General features: G+C 37.8%; 1 protein-coding gene across 3 annotated transcripts in view; it reads right to left on the bottom strand.

Moving 5' to 3' along the window:
* Window positions 1–18,765, bottom strand: part of grin2ab (glutamate receptor, ionotropic, N-methyl D-aspartate 2A, b) — a 104,220-nt gene extending 85,455 nt beyond the window's left edge. The window contains exons 1-4 of one of the 3 annotated variants that reach the window (XM_079896361.1): window positions 18,743–18,765; window positions 12,333–12,497; window positions 11,622–11,805; window positions 7,374–7,769 (exon numbers count right to left, since the gene is read on the bottom strand). In XM_079896361.1, coding sequence (XP_079752487.1) covers window positions 7,374–7,754 — 381 coding nt within the window. In that variant the 5' untranslated portion in view covers window positions 7,755–7,769; window positions 11,622–11,805; window positions 12,333–12,497; window positions 18,743–18,765. Of the gene's footprint in view, window positions 1–7,373; window positions 7,770–11,621; window positions 11,806–12,332; window positions 13,314–18,742 lie in introns of those variants that run through there. The other 2 variants (XM_079896362.1, XM_079896360.1) reach the window with 2 other exon arrangements.
* Between the last annotated feature and the right edge of the window lie 527 nt (window positions 18,766–19,292).

The following is a 19,292-nucleotide window of genomic DNA, read 5'->3' as shown; positions in this document are numbered from 1 at the left end:
CGTGCTGTAAATAAAATTCTGTTGGGTATTTTGAGCTAAAACTTCACATACACACTCTGGGGACATCAGAGACTTATTTTACATCTTGTGAAAAGGGGCATAATAGGTCCCCTTTAAGACATTCCAAACCTAAAATCTTGTTATTTTTTGTCCATGGATCACTGAAGAATACATTTTGAATAATCTTTACGTGGTCCTGTCCAACTCCTTCTAGTTCAAATCTCTCCTTTTTGTGTTTCATGGGGGTGGGGGGGGGGGGGGGGTTATGAATTATGAGGGTGAGAAAATAACGGCTAAGTTTGGGGTAACTAATCCGGGTGAATGTCATCATTTACTCACCCTCATGTATCCAAAATGAATCACTTTCTTTCTTCTGTGGAATATAAAAATATATTTCAGTGTTATTTATGTCTACACAATGCAAAGTTAATGATCACCAAAACTCTTTGGTTACCAACATTCTTCAAAATATATTTTGTGTTCTGCAGAAGCAATATTCATACAGGTTTGTAAAAACATGAGTCCAAGTAAATGATGTAAACAATCTTCATTTAGGAATGAAAAATCACTTTTAACACTTCAAATACTGTATATAGGCCTAAATTTATAATCAATGTACATATACATGAGAACCAGTGATGCGCGGGTTGATCCGAAATGAGCGGGTGCCTGCGGTCACCCGCGGTTACCCGCGGTTACGAGTCATCCAAAAATATTTTTAATGATATTCGGGTCGCGGTCGGTCGGGTCGTTTGAAATAAAGATGCCAATTAAACCTTTGTAATTTATATAGTCCAAGAGAGCATATGAGCGGAGTGGAGCGGTGAGAATCTCCGCTCATCATCGCTCACGGAAATGTTCGCTCCCCCGCTCAAAGCTACATCAGGCCGCTCCGCTCATCATCGCTCAGCGCTCAACGCAGTTTGCTCCGCGCTCCACTCAAATCGCCCCCCGCTCGCTCCAAAAAATAAAAAATAAATCTACATGTATATAACTTTTAGCTTAGACCACAGCCTTACCTCCTAAAGAACTAATGAGCAACAACAACATTTTTCAAATAGAAATGTTTTATTTCAAATTACAAATTAGACCTATGTAAGAAGGAATATAGCCTACGTACACAAAGTCCTGTAAAATTAAACGAATAAATGGGCCTAATAATATAAATAACAATTATATAAACAAAAATATAGCCTACATACAAATTTTAAAAGTAAATTTAGCCTACTATTAGGCCAGAATTTTGATAAGTGAACTTTTGCGCAACGCGCACGATTAAAATTTAAATGGGCGTATCCATTGTACACACAAACTGCTGTAAAATAAAACGAATAAATGGGCCTAATAATATAAATAAAATTTATATAAATATATATAATTTATTTATATGAAAAAATATACATTAACGTTTTAAAAGTAGGCTAAATTAGCCTAACTATTAGGCCAACATTCTTATAACTGAACTTTTGCGCAGCGCGCAGGATTAAAATTTAAATGGGCTTGTATCAATTGTTTGAATATTACGCTATATTTAATTTACTTTGTTACAGGTTACCATATTCAATTTGCTAACCTTTTGCTTTCTTCCCAGCGTGTTCACATCACACTGCATGTTTACGAGAGATGTGTCTTTTTAGATTCCAAAATGAATCTTTACTGACTGGAATGATGTCTCCACATTCGTTTTCTTCTACCACATTATAGTTAGTTTTATATTATAGTAGCCTATACCTGTGACTTCTTATTTTCCTTTTTGAAGTAGCCTACTTTTTGAACTCCATTATTGAGCCGAGTTTTGACTTAAAATAGAATCCATCTTGCAGTCATCAACAGTAAGACTGAGTCAGGCTTGACTGAGCATGCTTCAGAATCGTGGTGTGCGCGGAGCGAAATTGGAGCGGGAAATAGGGCGACGCTCCGTCCTTTTAAAAATGCCGCTCTGCGCTCTGTCCAAAAATGCGGGTCAGGAAGCGGGTCGGGTACAATATTTTCTACTTTTCTTTTTGCGGTCCGAGTTGCGGGCGGGTTAGTTGAAAACGTTGGTCGGGTGCGGGTTGTTTATACATTGACCCGCGCATCACTGATGAGAACCACCAGAATTGTGTATACCACATAACAGGGTAATATTAGCTGCTGCAGTTAGAGATCAGCTGATAATCGGTGTGATGGGTCTACTGATAAATAGTGCTTATCATAGTTAATGTACATCATTTAGCCTACGTAAATGTTTATGCAGCCAGAGTTCACAAAATCCACTTTCACAATACTCCCGACAGTATAGTAACATTATAATCTTTACCTTCACCATTAAGTACAATTTGTGAAAAAAAATTACTCTTGACAAAACAAATATTATATGTAGAAACTAATAGCATCATGCATGCAAAAGTTACAATTTAGGATTGTGCTATACAATGTCAAACATTACACAGTAGCCTACTTCAATTATATATATCTAACAGGATAACATTTAACACAGTTAACACATTTACCCTAAATTGACACTGAAGCGGTTTCATTCTGTTCAGTCTGATCTGAAAGACCAGAAACTTCACAAGCTGACCTTGATGTAACGGTCAGAGGATATTATATAAATAACTGAGATATAAATGCTGAGAAAAGGCTTACTGTATTTGTTTACAAATACCATTTGGCTTGATATTTTAATACTGAATGCGAGGAAATTCATACATGCTTTTTTGTGTACACTACCATTCAAAAGTATAGTAATATAGTTATTTCAAAGAAATGAATACTTTTATTCAGCAAAGATGCATTAAACTCATGAAAAGTTACAAAAGATTTCTGATTAAAATATTTATTTATTTATTTTTCTATTCATCAAAGAAATATTCAAAGATCCTGGAAAAAATGTTACAAATATGTTGAGCATTTTCTACAAAATATTAAGCCGCATAGTAGAGTAATAAGAAATGTTTCTCGAGCAGCATGATTTCTGAAGGATCATGTGACACTGAAGACTAAAACTTCAGCTTTGCCACCAAAGGAATAAATTACGTTTTAAAAATGTATAAAAATAGAAAACAGTTATTTTAAATACATTTTAGTTGTGATATTGTGATATCTGGTGGTGAATGTGTCTTTATATTTCTGTTTATTTCAGACTTGGAAATGCACTGTGCTTGACATGTTATTGCACAGCCAATACAGCAATGCCTGAGTATCAAAAGGAACTCTGGGAGATGATTTAAAGAAGGGATGAAGAAGCGTAGTGGGAACAGCAAGCAGGGGGCCTCTTAATGTTTGAGTTTCATTCACATCAGCCCCAGCATTTGACTCCCTAAGCAGCGCTTCCCTCCTGAAGAGTCTCTTCAATTATTACCCTCCAAACTCTACAGCAGAACCGAGGCCTAATGTGTCAAAGCTGGAGCTGGAGGATGTCGCTCGGAGGAAATTAGATAATGAAAAATCGGAACCTTATGAATTCTAAACACCTTTCAATATATACTTGCCATCACAAACAACTCGTCATACACACAATAAGAGAATACTGTTCCAGGGTTTTTCCTCCTGGGTCAAAAATGGTCTTCGGTGGCGGCGGATAAACATGATCATCCACACTCACAGTAAAAAGTACCCTACCCAGGTGAACTGCGAGCCCAGCACCGACAATAAATCAGAAAAAAAAAAAAACAGTTTGTAATATTAATTTATCTCATCCTATTTGTGAATTAAAAAATAATCACTGCCAGGACAGATCATAAAACAAATGTGCTTAGAAAAGAATGTACATTTTAAAGTAAAAAAAATAATAATTAGAGTGACTGATTTGAATATAGTGAACAAAAAAGTTACAAATTACATAGTGCAAAATAATAGAACTGCCACTTTTTCTAAAACTCCAAGTCTTAACGCACAGGGCTGCGTTTCCCGATAACGTTGCCTCTTAGCGCCTTAAGTGCCTTAAGACTCTTAAGGTGTAACTTAACTAAAGGTATACCATTTTTAGGCGTGTTCCCCGAACCATACCTTAGGAAGCTGCTTAAGATACACCTTCTTACGTACGATGTTACCAGGTGCTGTCCGTGGCGGGGGTGCTGAATTGGTTGATATCGATGGATATCACGATATGGAAACACGATATGGATTTTGACATATCGTATATATATCGATATATTTTTTATATTTATAAAAATGTCGTTATTTCAAATTTAGGCGCGTTGCTTGTGGCAAGCGCGCTCATAATGTAAGAGACGCCGGCGCGACCACAACATTGCCCAACATCAAATGGCAAACGTAATGCAAGCGGAACGAAACTGCTCGTTATTATGTGGTTGAAGGACCGTTTATAAGTTTGGACCAGTGCAGCGCGAGCCAATCGTGATCATGCGACACTGTTACTACACGGCACTAATAAGAGATCCAGTAAAGAAAGCATTTGAATTCGCCACAGAAGTAATAACATCGCTGCGAGATCTAGTGAGAAACATTCACATTTCTCCGTTATTAACAGATCAAACAGCGCTGACGTGGAAACCAGGAGAAACATTGTGCCATGAATGAACTATAGTGTCCACAGATCAGCAACATTCACCATGGATTTACTGTAGTAACACTTACTGCAACCATGGAGGTTTGGCAGGAATAGTAGGCTGTAATGCCTTCAAGTAACATTACGTCGGTTTTATTTTGACATTATGAATACAATTGCCTCAAATGTTAATCTGAACTAAAATAAACCTTTATTTATAACTACTACAATATTACATTAAATTTTTTCCAAGGAGCTGTTTTGTTTTATATGCTCCTAGAGTCAATTATAGCTCCAGAATTGCTCAAAGTAAAAAAATATCATACTTGATGATGTTAGTTTTAATTATAAAAAAAAAAGAATAAAAAAAATATATTATTTAAAAATGTTGCAGAAGCACTTGTTCCTATGTGAACTGCCTACCTCTTTGCACTTCAATAAAAAAGACTTTGTGGTATTTGGCATATTTGTTTTTGCAGTCGTTTTTGGGGGGTTCTTTTTCCTGTAAAGATATCGAGATATATATCGTATATCGAGATATAGCAAAATATATCGAGATATATATTTTTGCTCCATATCGCCCAGCCCTATTTGTTGCCATAGGCTAATAAACATTTCAAATTTTACGTGCTTTCTTCTCTTTCCCATTTTTGTTCGCTCTGCAATGAAGTATTGTTCTTGTAAATACTTTCCAGCATTTCAGTAATAAAAGTGTACATCTTACGTACGGTGCTCGGCAGTGATCAAAAAGGAATTTAAACAGTGAATTTTGAATCTCTTCTTATAAACTCAGAGATGTGGATTCAGACGGCAATTAAATTACCACACGACCTGTTTGTCAAAAAACAGTAGGTACTAATTTGGCCAGGGATTTTTACGCGGGTTGGGTGAGAAAAAACACTGACATTATGGATTCGGACGGCACTAAAATCACCGACTTACCCCTGTAAATGTTTAAAATACCGTACGAGCCCATGAGAAACAATTAGCGTCCGAATAGGACTTAACTGACAGTCTGCTTTCACTGGCCTTTAAAAGCGCTCCGCAGACGGCGCCGTCTTTTAGAACAACTATTCGCTGTATCGCTGCCATAGTTTGAGCAAAGTCCCCACCACAATCATTCCCTTTAAATAGACTATTAAGCCTTTAATGGTTTGCCAGCTGATGTACCTTTGGATAATATAATTAAAAATCTAACAACAATCAGTGTAATGACAATTTTATTCTTTGCATGAAAACACTTGAATTAGCCTAACTGAACACTGTCTGGGTGTATTACACTTTGAGTGGTCCAGACCAACCTTACGAACGTGTGACTTACAGAAGGTATACTTAACCAAGAACGTTTCGGGAAACACATATTAACGATGAAGTACAGCTTAAGGTGTAACTTAAGAACGACGTAGCGTTAAGAAGGTTTCGGGAAATGCAGCCAAGATCATTTGAGATATAGTATCAGATTGTTTTGTTCCGTACAATGCTATGGCTTTCACGATCTGCCGTATTCAATTGCTCATTTAAATACGGTTGTCAATCCAGAAACTTTGCAATGTGTAGTTAGCAGCATGAAAAATATATTATATGCAGAAAGCGAACAAAGATCACCATTAATTTGCCATTATAATCAATGAAGCTGTGTAATGAATCTCTTATTGACATTGTGTTTATACTTTGTTCATTATAGTGAAAGGATTCAAGATTGTGCAGAATTCATGGTGAACAATAACCCCATCATTTTGAGCGGATTCTGACTAACTTAAAACATCTGATTGACCATTGCGTTTACGAGCTCAACAGAGATGTCTGTGATTGGCTACATTGCTCAACGCTGCAGAAACACACTGAAAATAGAAACCTTTGACACTCTTCACAAAGAGCTTACACAAACACTCATGGGAGCTTTTTAAAAGTAGGCGGCTATCAGCGGGTGCCAGTACTGCAGAACGGCAGATATCATCACATTAAATTATCAAATAAATCTTTGGCGGACAAATATTAATCTTGACGGCCAGCAAAATATTTGCAATGCAGGAAAAACCCTGTGTTTAAAAAATAAATAAAGCAGCTCTTAAAAAGTATCTATTAACTGAAGAATTAAAAAATCCAAAAAAACATCCAAAACACTGTCTGGTTTAAGCGAGAAACGTTCCTAAGCACAACAGAATACCACAATCCACTAACTCTGTGGTTATTTCATCACTGTTAAAAGAGACCGTGCGTTCATCTAAAATTATCAAATCACTTTTTGGAGGGGTAGTTTGAAGTGAACTCAGCCAGATGATGCAACGGGATGACATGGTCGCCTACAAGAAGTTCCTACAGCTTATGTGGATGAACAATGTGTAGTAATAGCCTAATAGTCAAATGTATCCATTTAATAATATGAACAACGTTTAATGTAAAAAATGAAAGAATCAGTGAATCAATGTGCAATCATAAACTCTTTCAGCTTCAACACTAAACTCTTTGTGGCAGATCTGTCACTAACCCGGCCACAGGTTTCTGTCACACCCACACAACTGCTATTGATTTTGCTATAAACACAGCTCATCGCCAACTTTGCAGAAACAAATAGACAGACAGAGGGACAGTGGCAGAAAGACTGGCAATCCATCAGGCTATATCTGATGCAGATGGCATGATGATAAAGAAAATCTGCCAGGTATCTGAATTGTGTCTCGTTTAATGCCACACAGCTAGACAGTCCAAAACATGGCACTGAATATTTGAAATGAAGCTTTCTGTTTAGGCCTTGGTGGAAAACACCTGATTGATGCCAGATATGATGAAATATTCTGCGGTGGGTTGCTGTAAATGCCTAAGCAAAATAAAAATGACAAATAAAGCGCATACAGCCAGCCAGGGAGGAATGCACGCTTACCTTTTCGGCCATGGTCATGGCAGAGCCGCCATGGATTCCCAGTATGGGCATGGAAGTCTGAGAGGAAACAAAGTCCAGCATTTGTGCCACTGCTTCCTGGTCCGTGCCGTCTCCATAGACCAGCCCGTGCAGTCTCTGTCGGGACATGAGTTCACACAGGTGTGTAAGCATGCTTCCTGGGTCCGTCTGGTTCACCTGGACGCTGAGTACAGTCACTTCCAGAGGCGCACCTATCCCACGAGCCGGACGCAGGGCTGATTCGGATACGGTGGGGGTCTGGCCCAGTATCACAGCTACACTCAGGGATGGAGGCTTCTCTGCAGCCTGCGACCAACCCAGCAAAGCCCATAAGACCATTAACCAGACTACAGCTCCCATCATTCCTGGCTTCAGCCCCTGTGAAGATGAGAAGTTTTAGAAGGATCCAAAACATGCTCAGATATCAGATCACAGGTTACTAGATCTAAACTAGAACCAAAATCAGATAACGCACAGACATAAATGACATCCGGCCTATTACTTTGCATGCAATGATTCAGTGAGGGGGTCTGGAAAGCGGAAGACATGCTTTTAAAGGTTAAGATGGCGTGGTACTCTGTTCAACTACTCAATCATTTCAAGTCAATACTTTTCAATTAGTCTAAACAGTTAAATGGAACAGTGGCTCAGTTATTAGCAATTAACTCTGATGTACTGTCAGCGTGGTTGCATTTAAATGGCCCGTCTAATTGATAGGACTCTTCAATAGTTTATTACGATTCTAGGCGAAATTTGATGCCTGAATGATTCCAGATGGCTAGTGTAGCGGTCTCTTAAATTACAGTAATAATTGATGACACCATGCACTAACTGGAGTGCATTATAACTTCATGAGTAAAGAACAGCTTACACATGGTTAAATTTAAGTGCACTGATGTCAGTGGTTCAAAGATGGTTCAATCTCAGGAGATTGAATGTACAGTAAAAGTCAACTTCAGAATGGAGGAATTCCATACCACTTATTTTTCTGTGGAACACAAAAGGAGATGCATTCCTGTATAGCAGCTCTATTCCAAACAACATAATGGTAAGTCCATACATACTCACAGTGGTCAATTGAAAAGTCGATATGCACCCATTCCTTTTCATTTTCACTGAATGGAAAACAGCAATGTGAACAGTTCAAAACAACTCCTTTTGTGTTACACAGAATAAACCATGCAGGTTTGGAACAACTAAAGAGTGAGTGACTGACTTATTTTAATCCTTCAAAGTTAAAAAATATAGATTTTTTCATTTGGCCTCTTTCATCAAGGTAGAGATACTCTGTCTGCTATCAGACATGCTTTGATAGCAAAATTGATCATATTCACTCTGAACTTTTCACTCTCAGAAATGTCACTGGATACACCTGCTTCATCCCTAGAGTTCAGTCATCAGTCATGTATGCCTCCATTTCATTCACTGACTATTGGGCAGCCACCAACCACAGATGAAAAAGTACTCTGATGTTGAGAATTATCTTATGATAAAAATAGTCAAATATTCTGTTTCTTATTTAAGTCTGCTTGAGGATGTCATTGGCACACTGACATAAACAGGACATATATATATAGCATCATGAAATAGTGTCAGTTTGTCTCTCAATATACTGTGTGTGCCAGGGCATGTAATTTAAAATCAATCCTCATCATCATGACAAAAATCAATTCAATGAAATGAACCCCACAGTCTCAACAGCTTGAATTTGGGGAGTTTGCTTGGTGTGCTCAGCAATGAACGATGTGATAAGAATGTGCTGCCATCAGCTTCTGCAAATACTACCATTTTATATCACCAGTCCTCGACAAAGGACAAAGCTTAATACAGAAGCTCATAAATTCACAGCTTAACAGAAAAAGTCTTACCCTGAAAAGTTACACTGAATATATAGCAAATGCTTAAATGGGTAGTTGAGATTTAATAGGGTTTTCAACTTCACAAAAATATAAAATGTATATTTCTATAAGACATAATATATTTATATAAAACAAATATAATTCTAATAACTAAATTATATTTTTACAATTTAATCACCTTCAATGTGACAAACTTACTATAAATATTCCATGTAGACTTTTAATTAAAATTATGTAACAAGCCAGCGTGCATAATAATAAAAAGGAAAATCCCTGTGCAAAATGCTATTTAAAGTAATTTTAGATGGCGTACTGTATATCAAGTCACAATTAAGTATACTGATATTTATTACTTATATGTTATCGCTACATCAATACAGGAACAGCAAAAAGTGGATGACTGTTATCGGCTGATGTACACTCTCAGAAAAAAAGGTACAAAAGCTGTCACTGTGGCGGTACCTTTTCAAAAGGTACACCTTTGTACCTAAAGAGTGCATTTAAGTCCCTCAAAGGTACATATTGGTACCAAACGTGTACATATTAGTACCTAAATGGTACATATTAGAACCCTTTTGAAGGGTACTATCCCAATGACAGCTTTTGTACCTTTTTTTCTGAGAGTGTATTATATAATTCCTCCTACAATGTCATTTTTAAATAAATGAAGCAAGACTAGTTAGCAACACTTGACAAACTAATAATTTATTGATGCGTTTTCAATTGTTGGCAAACACTTATTGGAGATAGCAAGAGGTTTTAGCTTCTGACAGCTAAAACATTTAGCTGTATTGTGAAGCATACTAATTAGTGCCAATCACATAATTGCCTAATTGCTTTTTTGATGGTTGCACTGGTAGTTTGTGAAAGTCAAAAAGTCGTGCATGCCTCAATGGATGCATTAAAGATTCCAGAGGCTGGCAATTGTGCTCTGTTGTCCCTGTAACTTTCTCATTTTGTATACTCGCTAACATCCGTAATTGGCATCCTCATCCCCAGCAAAGCATCCATGCCCTTAAGTCTAACCCCGAGTAGCACTTAGTGTTTGCAAATGTAGTGCATCAATCTGCATCTCGTTCACTGCTTCTGCATGTGCAACTGTCAGATTTGTAAGACAAACGGTAATGTTTTCAGTCACATTAGACATCACCTTCACCCTAAGCTTGCAGGATACAACTGAAGACCAGCCAAGGTTCAAAATAAAGACAGTTCGTTTCGCTGACATACAAAACAGACCCATGGCTTTTTACGCATCAAAATTTAAGCAACGCTGCCAAAAACATCTTGCCAATAGGAGTGTTTGTACGAGTCAAGTTTGAGTATATGCCTGGAAGTACCAACCACAGTTTTGATGGTCTGTCACAGCCCATATTTCATAATTCAAAACCACAGCGTAAAGTGCGAAGTGCAGATCGGCTCCTCTGTTAGCAGAATATCACCGCTGAGATCACTTCTCTACGCAGGCGAATGGGGAGGTTGTGGGTGGATTTCTGAGTTTGACTGTGTGGAAAGGCGGAGGGGTCAACAGTTATGAGTATTCTCAAAATAAGCACCTGCACTAGGTCCACCTCCCCCATCTATCTCTTTCTCTGACCAACACGTATGCTCATATATTCTTCTGTTTAAGGCCTAAACATATTCTACCTAAATATGTGAACACAGACACTTCTAGCCATGCAAGCTTACGAAATTTGTGGAAAACTGTGGTACCACTGATTACTCGATGTTTTATGTTTAGTTTTCTCTCTCGACTACTGTCATGCCGAAGCAACAGTTTGAAAAGAATCTTGCCATGCAAGTTTAAAGTCAGTATGTTTATAGCAACTTTAGTTTTTAATTGCACAAAATTTTGAAGGTAGCTCCATTGCCCCCTTGAGTCCTGAGGTTTGTTACCAGCAAGAGAGCACATTAAAAATGTTCAACAGGGCATTTCATTGGTCAAGTGCTCATGTGTATGTTTGAGTACTTGCGTAAATTATTTTTCCAGCTTAAAGCGTAACAAGAGTTGTCTCAATATAGCAAATGTAAGAATGCATTGCTTTATGTCTGGGTGTTCAGTTAAGGTCATTTTTTCAAGATGTGCATAAGTGTCTCTATACATGCATGTGTGGGTAGAGAGGGGGCGGTTTTGATATATTTCAGCTCCTAATTTTATATCCTCCAAAGCAGGAAAGACTATTTCAGGACTGGTCCTGTAAGCAAGAGGAAAACATCAAAAATGTGCTTGGACAACGTGACTGCACCCAAAATCTGCAAGTCCCTCATTCCCCATTTAGACTGAACCCACGAAACAACGGCGCCCCCTGTCGAATCTCCCTGTCCGCTGCTTCACACCAATTACTAAACGTTCAATATTTAAAACGTATCTTACCTTGCGTGTCACGAGGTGTCAGTGAAGAAGACTCGCCGTGGTTGAAATGTGCCATCTGTGAAACTGACCGGTGTCTTGTGAATGTTATCCACGAAGATTTCCTCACAGAGAAGGCGCGTTTCTCGGCGCATTTTTTTCAGACCTTCGGCGAACCACCTTGACAGGAGCTTAAGTATTCAATGTTCTGAAAGAAAGTCAACCAAAATCCTTACACTATGTTAACAAACATGACAGAACTCATTATTTAGTGCATTTCAATAACTTCTCGCTCGTGGGCAAACTGATCTGCGTGGAAGCGTAACGGTCCCCCGCACAGAACCAAGTAACCTCAAAGATGCTTATATATTGCCACATTACCAATACCACATAAGCGTGTTTGAAAGAATACCCATCAGTGAGCTTCTAATGTATTTAGTCAGCGATGCAAAGGTGAGACCTGGTGTGTTTAAATAACGGCCGGTGTGGTATTCCCCTCACGCGCGCGCGGGGTTTGTCTCTATGTAGGGCGCTCGCTCGCGCAGCAGGTGTTGCGCATCAAGGCGGCTGAAATAATTTCTCCCATCACGAAAATAAGCCGACGAATTTTGTCAACGGCAGGATCCAACGACTCCCATTTGAATGAGAGAGCGAACCCACATTTGGTAAGGATATCAATATGTGAATAATAGGGTCTTTGATGTTTTTATTGAAAGTAAAAAGAGAACAACTTACCGAATATCCTGGTTATACATTTCCAAAATACCAGTCAGGAATTACACCGTGTTCTCACTCGTCATCGTATAACCTTGCTCTTTTTTCTTTATAAACAAATCCGTCAAGTTCAGCGCTCTTAACGGCGTAATTCCACCAGTGCCCTTGTGTTTACCGTGTCCATTCCTGGCAGAGGTTCACCAGAAAAAGGGGAAGAAAAAATACGTTCAATGTTTTAGTCGACATAAAACGACCACATGGATTTTTCACCCTAATATGTATGTTATTTATTTCAGGGTCTCGAGCGCTTTCCGCAGAGGAACAGGTCCGCGTGTCTCCTCTGAGGGGATTCCGTCAATATCGCATCCTTTTGGAGAAAACTGCAACGTGCCGTATTCAAACGTTAAAACGTCGAAAGCAGGGATGATATCTATTTCAGATACAGATTCCTCTGCGACACCATCGACTGAACTCGAGACATCATGGCAAACTGTCGAGCGCGTGTACGCTCCTTAACATCTCAGCGCGGAATTCAGACTGTACTGGCCAATGCCTCCCACGCGCTCCGCGACAAATTCAACTCAATTCTCTTCCCTCGCCACCTGTAATTAAACGTAAACATATACGTTTTAGAGGGGTATATAAACTGATTTTCTATCTGTAAACGCAGACGGATTGTATTCGTATCTCTTATCTGAGGAAAAACATTTGGTTATGCTCGTTCATATTTCCACCCAACTTTACAGACCATTGCTCTCAGACGCACACTCCATGAATCAAGTAGATGTTAGATTGAGGCTCGCTCTCTCTCTCTCTCTCTCTCTCTCTCTCTCTCTCTCTCTCTCTCTCTCTCTCTCTCCACATCACACACATGAATACAGTCAAATGATAATGAGCGCCATTAACAGTCCCTGCGCATGATGGGCGCGTCAAAACTGTGGAAAATTCTCAATCACACGACGCCTCAGTAAACAACTCATTTTCCCTCTCGATGTTGCAAAACCATGTCCCATCCACGTGTTAAAGAGAGCAAAACAGTTCAACGAACCGACTCCTGTCTGTCTCAATGAAAACGCTGATTTTGAGCTTGCTCCGTTTGCGCCAAAATTGGTGGTTCGTTATGAGTCAGACGCTCCCATCTGTGTACTTTCCCTGTAGGAAATCCATGGGAGCCGTAATGATCCCCAACTCGTGCAATTAAATCAAATGATTTTATGCTTTAAGATCATTTACCCAGTCAAATGAAAACTGCTTGACAAGTCTATTTAAAGTCTTTTAAACTTCAGATTATGACAGTGTGGACAAGTATAGATATACAGAAGGCAAGTTTCCCCTCAGATTTTTGAGACAAGAAGAAGATTTTAAATCCAAATATTTGTAAGCTGCATTGCTGGGTTTTTCAGAAGAAGTGTTTGTCTTCTGGCGCTGTATTACAAAAACGTCCTATATTAATTCTTGATTTAAGATTTGCAAAAGTTATATTTCCTAAGCGAAGTTACCATGGTTACTAAACAAATTCAATTGGATTTTGAGGATGTTTCTGTCATTCAGCCCCTGGTCATGTCTAACCCCACAAAACCTATGCCAGCACACAGAAAGTTCAGCAGAGTTACACAGAATTCATCAAGTTTATTCCGCACCTTCTGCACAAATTTATTTAGCCTAATTGCATTATTCCTTTAGCTGTCAATTAGTATAATACTCTTAGGTAGCCTATGTTTTAACACACTTTACCATATTGAAATTAATTTCAGGACTGCCACTGGTACCCCTGAAAAAACTAGTTACACAACATCCCTGCATAGACACATTTAGAATAATGACACATTTCTATATTCCAATAGAGATGGCTAAATCTTATTCTAAATATTTAGGTCAGTTTAAATGATTTTTGAAAGCATTGGTAGCACTTTATACTGCTATTCAACAACACAGTCCGGCCAGCCTACTATGTTTACCAGAAAACTATACTTGATTATGATGTAACAAACACTACAAAACCATTTAACATACCATTTAACAAACACACAGACATGCTTACACAAGTTATATGCCTCAGGAACATTCAGTCTTGCTGTTCGTCCTTACAAGCATTATAATGACTCATTCCCTGTTAGATGACCTTTATATACTAATTCTTATTTAGAAATGACCCATTTTGACAACCTGCATTGATTACATTGATTTTAATGTACTGCTGAATATAAGCATGCAAACCTCTATAAACTAGTTTTGATGTATCTAAACTTATACATTCACATATCATAATGCATTGCTGCTATTTGTTACCCCCAGCGTTTTTTGTCTTCCTCAGCCGGCCAATCATGTTTCAGAATAGGCAGGAAAAGGACGTTTTACAGTCCACTGAACAAATTTCAAGATGATAAACTTTACCATTTGTAACAGCAGGTCCATTGTGATTATCCATGTCTGTGTATCTAAGTTTGGAAACCTATGCCCATTATCTGCTTGCTTGAGCAAATAATGCAAATCCATGGCTCAAAGGGAACTCTGATTTGCTTTGGCAAGAGAGATTTTTCTTTTCTTTTTTTCCAGTTTATACATGATAGAAAACACATCAGAACAGCTAAAAGTTGTTAAAGAGCTCCTATTATGGATTTTTGAAAATGGCCTTTCATGTAGTGTGTAACATAGCTCTAACTGAATGAAACATCCTGCATAGTTTTAAATCTGAAAGTGCACCATATATAAAGTTATTGTCTTTCAAAAGTAAGAGTCGACTCTGAGTCAATGAAATGAATTGTTTTTCAAACGAGTCATAAGCCGTTTCGTTGTGACGTCAAGACGAAACATTAGCATATTGCCCGCCCACTTATTGCGCGCACAGACACCAGGGAAAACTCAAACCTGCAGCTGATTCCTGTGGATACTGTATAGCATCATGTCGAGAAGACGCTGTGCTCTACAATGTGAAGGTAAAGCCAGTTTTTTTTTTCACTGCCCAAGGAGGAGCATGTGAAGAATCAGTGGTTAAAATTCATCTTTACCACGATATCACAGCAGCATAATCCTAAACTTTTGCTGTGTTCCCTTTATTTCACTGACGACTGCTTCTCAAATCTCGGAGTTCAATGCAGGATTCGCAAACCGCTTGCTCTTGAAAGATGGTGTTAAAAATACTTAGTTTTGAGTTTTATATTGTCTAGGTCTCCTGCTAACTGGTTAACTCACATTATTACTGTCTTACTGAAATACTTCTGCTAATCAGTTGTGGGCCACTATTACCTATAACTGTGTCTATTAATGCAGATTGTCTGTCGTTCTCACTACTTTGAGGAAAGATTAAGCATGGAGCAAGATTTGTTTTACCAACCTTTATGTTACATCAGTCATTCACGCTAGAGCTCGGCTAATGTATACATTGCATACATGCACTATTATTGATACAGTTTCCACGTGTTCACCGCAATATATTAGAAAAATACTCGTTAAATAAATTAGTACAAGTAAAATAATCGGTTTGTTTGATGTACATGCACTTGTTCATGCTGATGGTGAGGAATTACAGTTGCAACATCTCATAATGTACCTCAAACTGAGTAGTGAGAAACGTCCTGCTCGAGTCGTCCTTGCGATGGAGGTTCGGGTTGAATAACTAGTTCATCCAGTGTTTCATCATCGGACTCGTCACTCACATTGATATGGTAAAATCGATGTCATTGTTCGTTACTGTCATTAGTTTACGGTGTAGGAAGCCTCAGGACACACAGACTTGACGTTGTTATGGCAATGGGCGTTTTTGTTTTCGACTTGCGTGCTGTACACGGTAAACCAATCACAACAGACTGAGCTGTCTGGCCAATCAGAGCAGAGTAACTCGCGGAAAGGCGGGATTTAGAGAGATTGATTCATCTGACGAATGTATATTATGAGGAAATTAAACAGTTTTTTGACGTTTGATGCATGTAAACCTGTTGTAGGAGAGTCCAAAACAACATTAGGAAATTTTAAAATAGCATAATAGGGCCACTTTAAATAGTTTACAGCAGCCAAATCTAAAATCTGAACATAAGCATTCCTGTGGCTCAAACAGTAGAGAATGATGCTAGCAGTGCTCCATAACAAAAATTAAATACGTTTTCTGGAAGGTATTTCTGCTAGCTAACCATTCAATTAATTAATTGTCTAATTAGAAAACACAGGTTTGTTTGTGTATGTATGGAAGCAGTATTGAAGCTCCAGAGAATCTGTAACAATCTTTAATATGAATCACTCAAAGACAAGCACTTATTTGTGTGTATAATGCAGAGTTAAACTGTGTCAAATTAGGAGTTATTAAATGCTTATTAAATGAAAGCCCAGAATTGACTTAAAAGGAGTCGAAGGTAATTATCCAAAAAGCTCATAATGAAACAATTTTACGAATGAAATTTTCTTTAAAGGAGAGAGCTGTACACAAATGACATGCTTTGGCACCCGGCACAAGCTCACGTTGACTAATGAAGATTCTCCCATTTCCTTGGACTGTTTAGATTACACAACACATCATTACATTTCCTTCATCTCACATCTACAAACAAACATCTGCTTTTTCCAATTCCAACGCAGACAAAATAAGCCAAGTTAGTGCATAATACAGCCAACAGCAACAAAAGAAATATGCACAACTTCATGAATAAATAAGGGAATTAAGAAATAAAGAAGAACTGGAAGAGAGGTTAGCACGAGTCTGTCATGAGCACAAAAAAAGTGGGAAAATTCTGTCTCCATGGTAACCCAATTTTCAGTGTCACCACTTTTGTTACCAAACAGACCATGCTACATTACATAAAACACACCCCCCTTCACACACAGACAAATGTGCGCACACACTCACTTGCATTCACTCAATAGAACAGCAGTGATTGCATGACAGTTTTAGCTTTGACTTTAATACAAAATAATCTCTAAAACATAGTCATCTTGTCTAATCAGACTTTTCTTTTATTAAAAGTTCTCCAAGAGCAAACTTTTCATTCTTAACACACCACTATCTCACAAACATGAGTGATTAAAAGCAAAACACTAAGACAGAATTTACTCTATAATAATGAAAATTTGAATTTGTCATTAGAATAAATTAACCCTAATCTTAGTCCTTATGCATCCATTTACATACACAAAATAGAAAAATAAAATGCATAAACACAAGCCCTGATGCACATGCTTGCTTTCGCACATACTGTAATGAAAATCGCATACTGCACATAAGCTTTATAACTTCTTTAAATTTATCTTTAGCCTTAGTTTGAAAACTTTTTTTTTTTTTTTTACCAATCTTCATCTAATTCATAACAATAAATGAATAATGCAGAAACGGCATTTTCAAGCTTGCCTCAAACTCAGTGATCCAATCGCTCCTGAAAGCTTAAAAATGTCTAAATTCATTTGCGATGCAATTTTGTAACAATTCAATTCATTACATTGTTTCCCTCAATGCAGTCTGATACCGTATATAATGTGGAAATTATGTTGAATAATGACTGCAGTACTTTTACAATGCAACATGGAGGCTGTCGAACAAACAAATAAGCAAGAATACATATTTTACTCAGAGGTCATCTCAGGCCAACACTGATACCAATTCAATAACAAACACATACTGTACTACATATAGATGACAAAATTATAGAGGTTTTCAAAACGTCAATGTATTCTATATGCAGCACATGGTCATTACATGTAAATTCTCAATCTGTATTCAAAATAGTGAGCTTTGTGGTTTTGGCTATTGCAGATGAGTGAAAAGATTTTAACTGAAAGCATATATATGCTTTCTTTTTGGGTTAACATATTTGAAACCCTTATCACGTTTCTGGATTTGTCTGAATTCTGTCCCATATATAAAACATCATCTTTATGATAGGCCTACTGTTCTGGCAGAGAAAAATGACAGCTGGTCAACATACTTACAGGATAATTTCCTTTTTGATGGGGGTAATTTCAGTCAGATGATCCAATTAATGAGATGAATGAGGAGAGAATTTGAAGGTTCTTCTGAATACCAATGAGCAAGGTGTACACTATTGCAAAAACTGCAGCTGGAAAATATTATGCTCATATTTCCATCTCATAAAACCTCCATAACATCAATCAAACATACATGAGAGTTAAGCAAAGGAAAATACCACAGCTTACAACAATAACCTCTGTAGTGATTCAGTATCTTACTATTTCAGTGATTTATTTGCTATGCTAATGGTCATTTTCAATGTTCGGACTGTCACAGTGTGAGAATCCCGTTGCAGCGAGTTAAATTAGCGAAATAGTAAAATGCTAATGCAGTAATCATAGTAATAATGCAGGCAGAGTCAAAAGCAATTTGAAGAAGGCAAACTAATCAAAATAAGGTAAAAACACGAATACAACAAACTAATATGGCATTGAAGTGATTCAGAATTTCGTAATAGCAATATCATTAGCCTACTTACAGGTGACTGTAGAGCGAGGCTACTTAAACATACAAGCAGTAAACAAAGGTGCGTTCAATTAAATTGTGGCACTCAGAAGGGGGAGACCTCTGGTGGCTGGGGGAAGGAACTGTTTTTTAGCGTTTAAAATATGCAGGTTGTGCCGGAGTTTATGCTGTTTTGAATTTAGTAGCCTACGTATTAAATCATATTTGCACATTGGATGCTTTGTTGTTGTTGTAGCCTATGTTGTGATTATTCTGGCTGGGTTTACAAAAGTTTATAAAATTGTCCGATCTTTAGGCTACTTTATTGGGGCATTCAGAAAAAAGCTTGATTCTTTCCAACTGTAATCGCTTGTGTCTGTGATGATTACATTGTCCATATGATATATATTACCCTAAGTTTAACGCGGGGCATCTTCGCATTCTAATCGTAACAATTCCTCTCTGGCTGTTTTGATTTGATATCAGGTTAGAATAGTTTGAGATAATTGCGCGTGACTGTTTCGTCCAAGGAGGACACAAAGGCCTACATCGATATTAGAAGCCATAATCAGTGATTCAACTGC

The sequence above is a fragment of the Squalius cephalus genome, assembly GCF_949319135.1.
Source record: "Squalius cephalus genome assembly, chromosome: 2".
In the NCBI taxonomy this organism is placed as follows: Eukaryota; Metazoa; Chordata; class Actinopteri; order Cypriniformes; family Leuciscidae; genus Squalius; species Squalius cephalus.
Note: the sequence above shows the minus strand (reverse complement) of the source record. Positions and strands in the feature narration are given on the sequence as shown.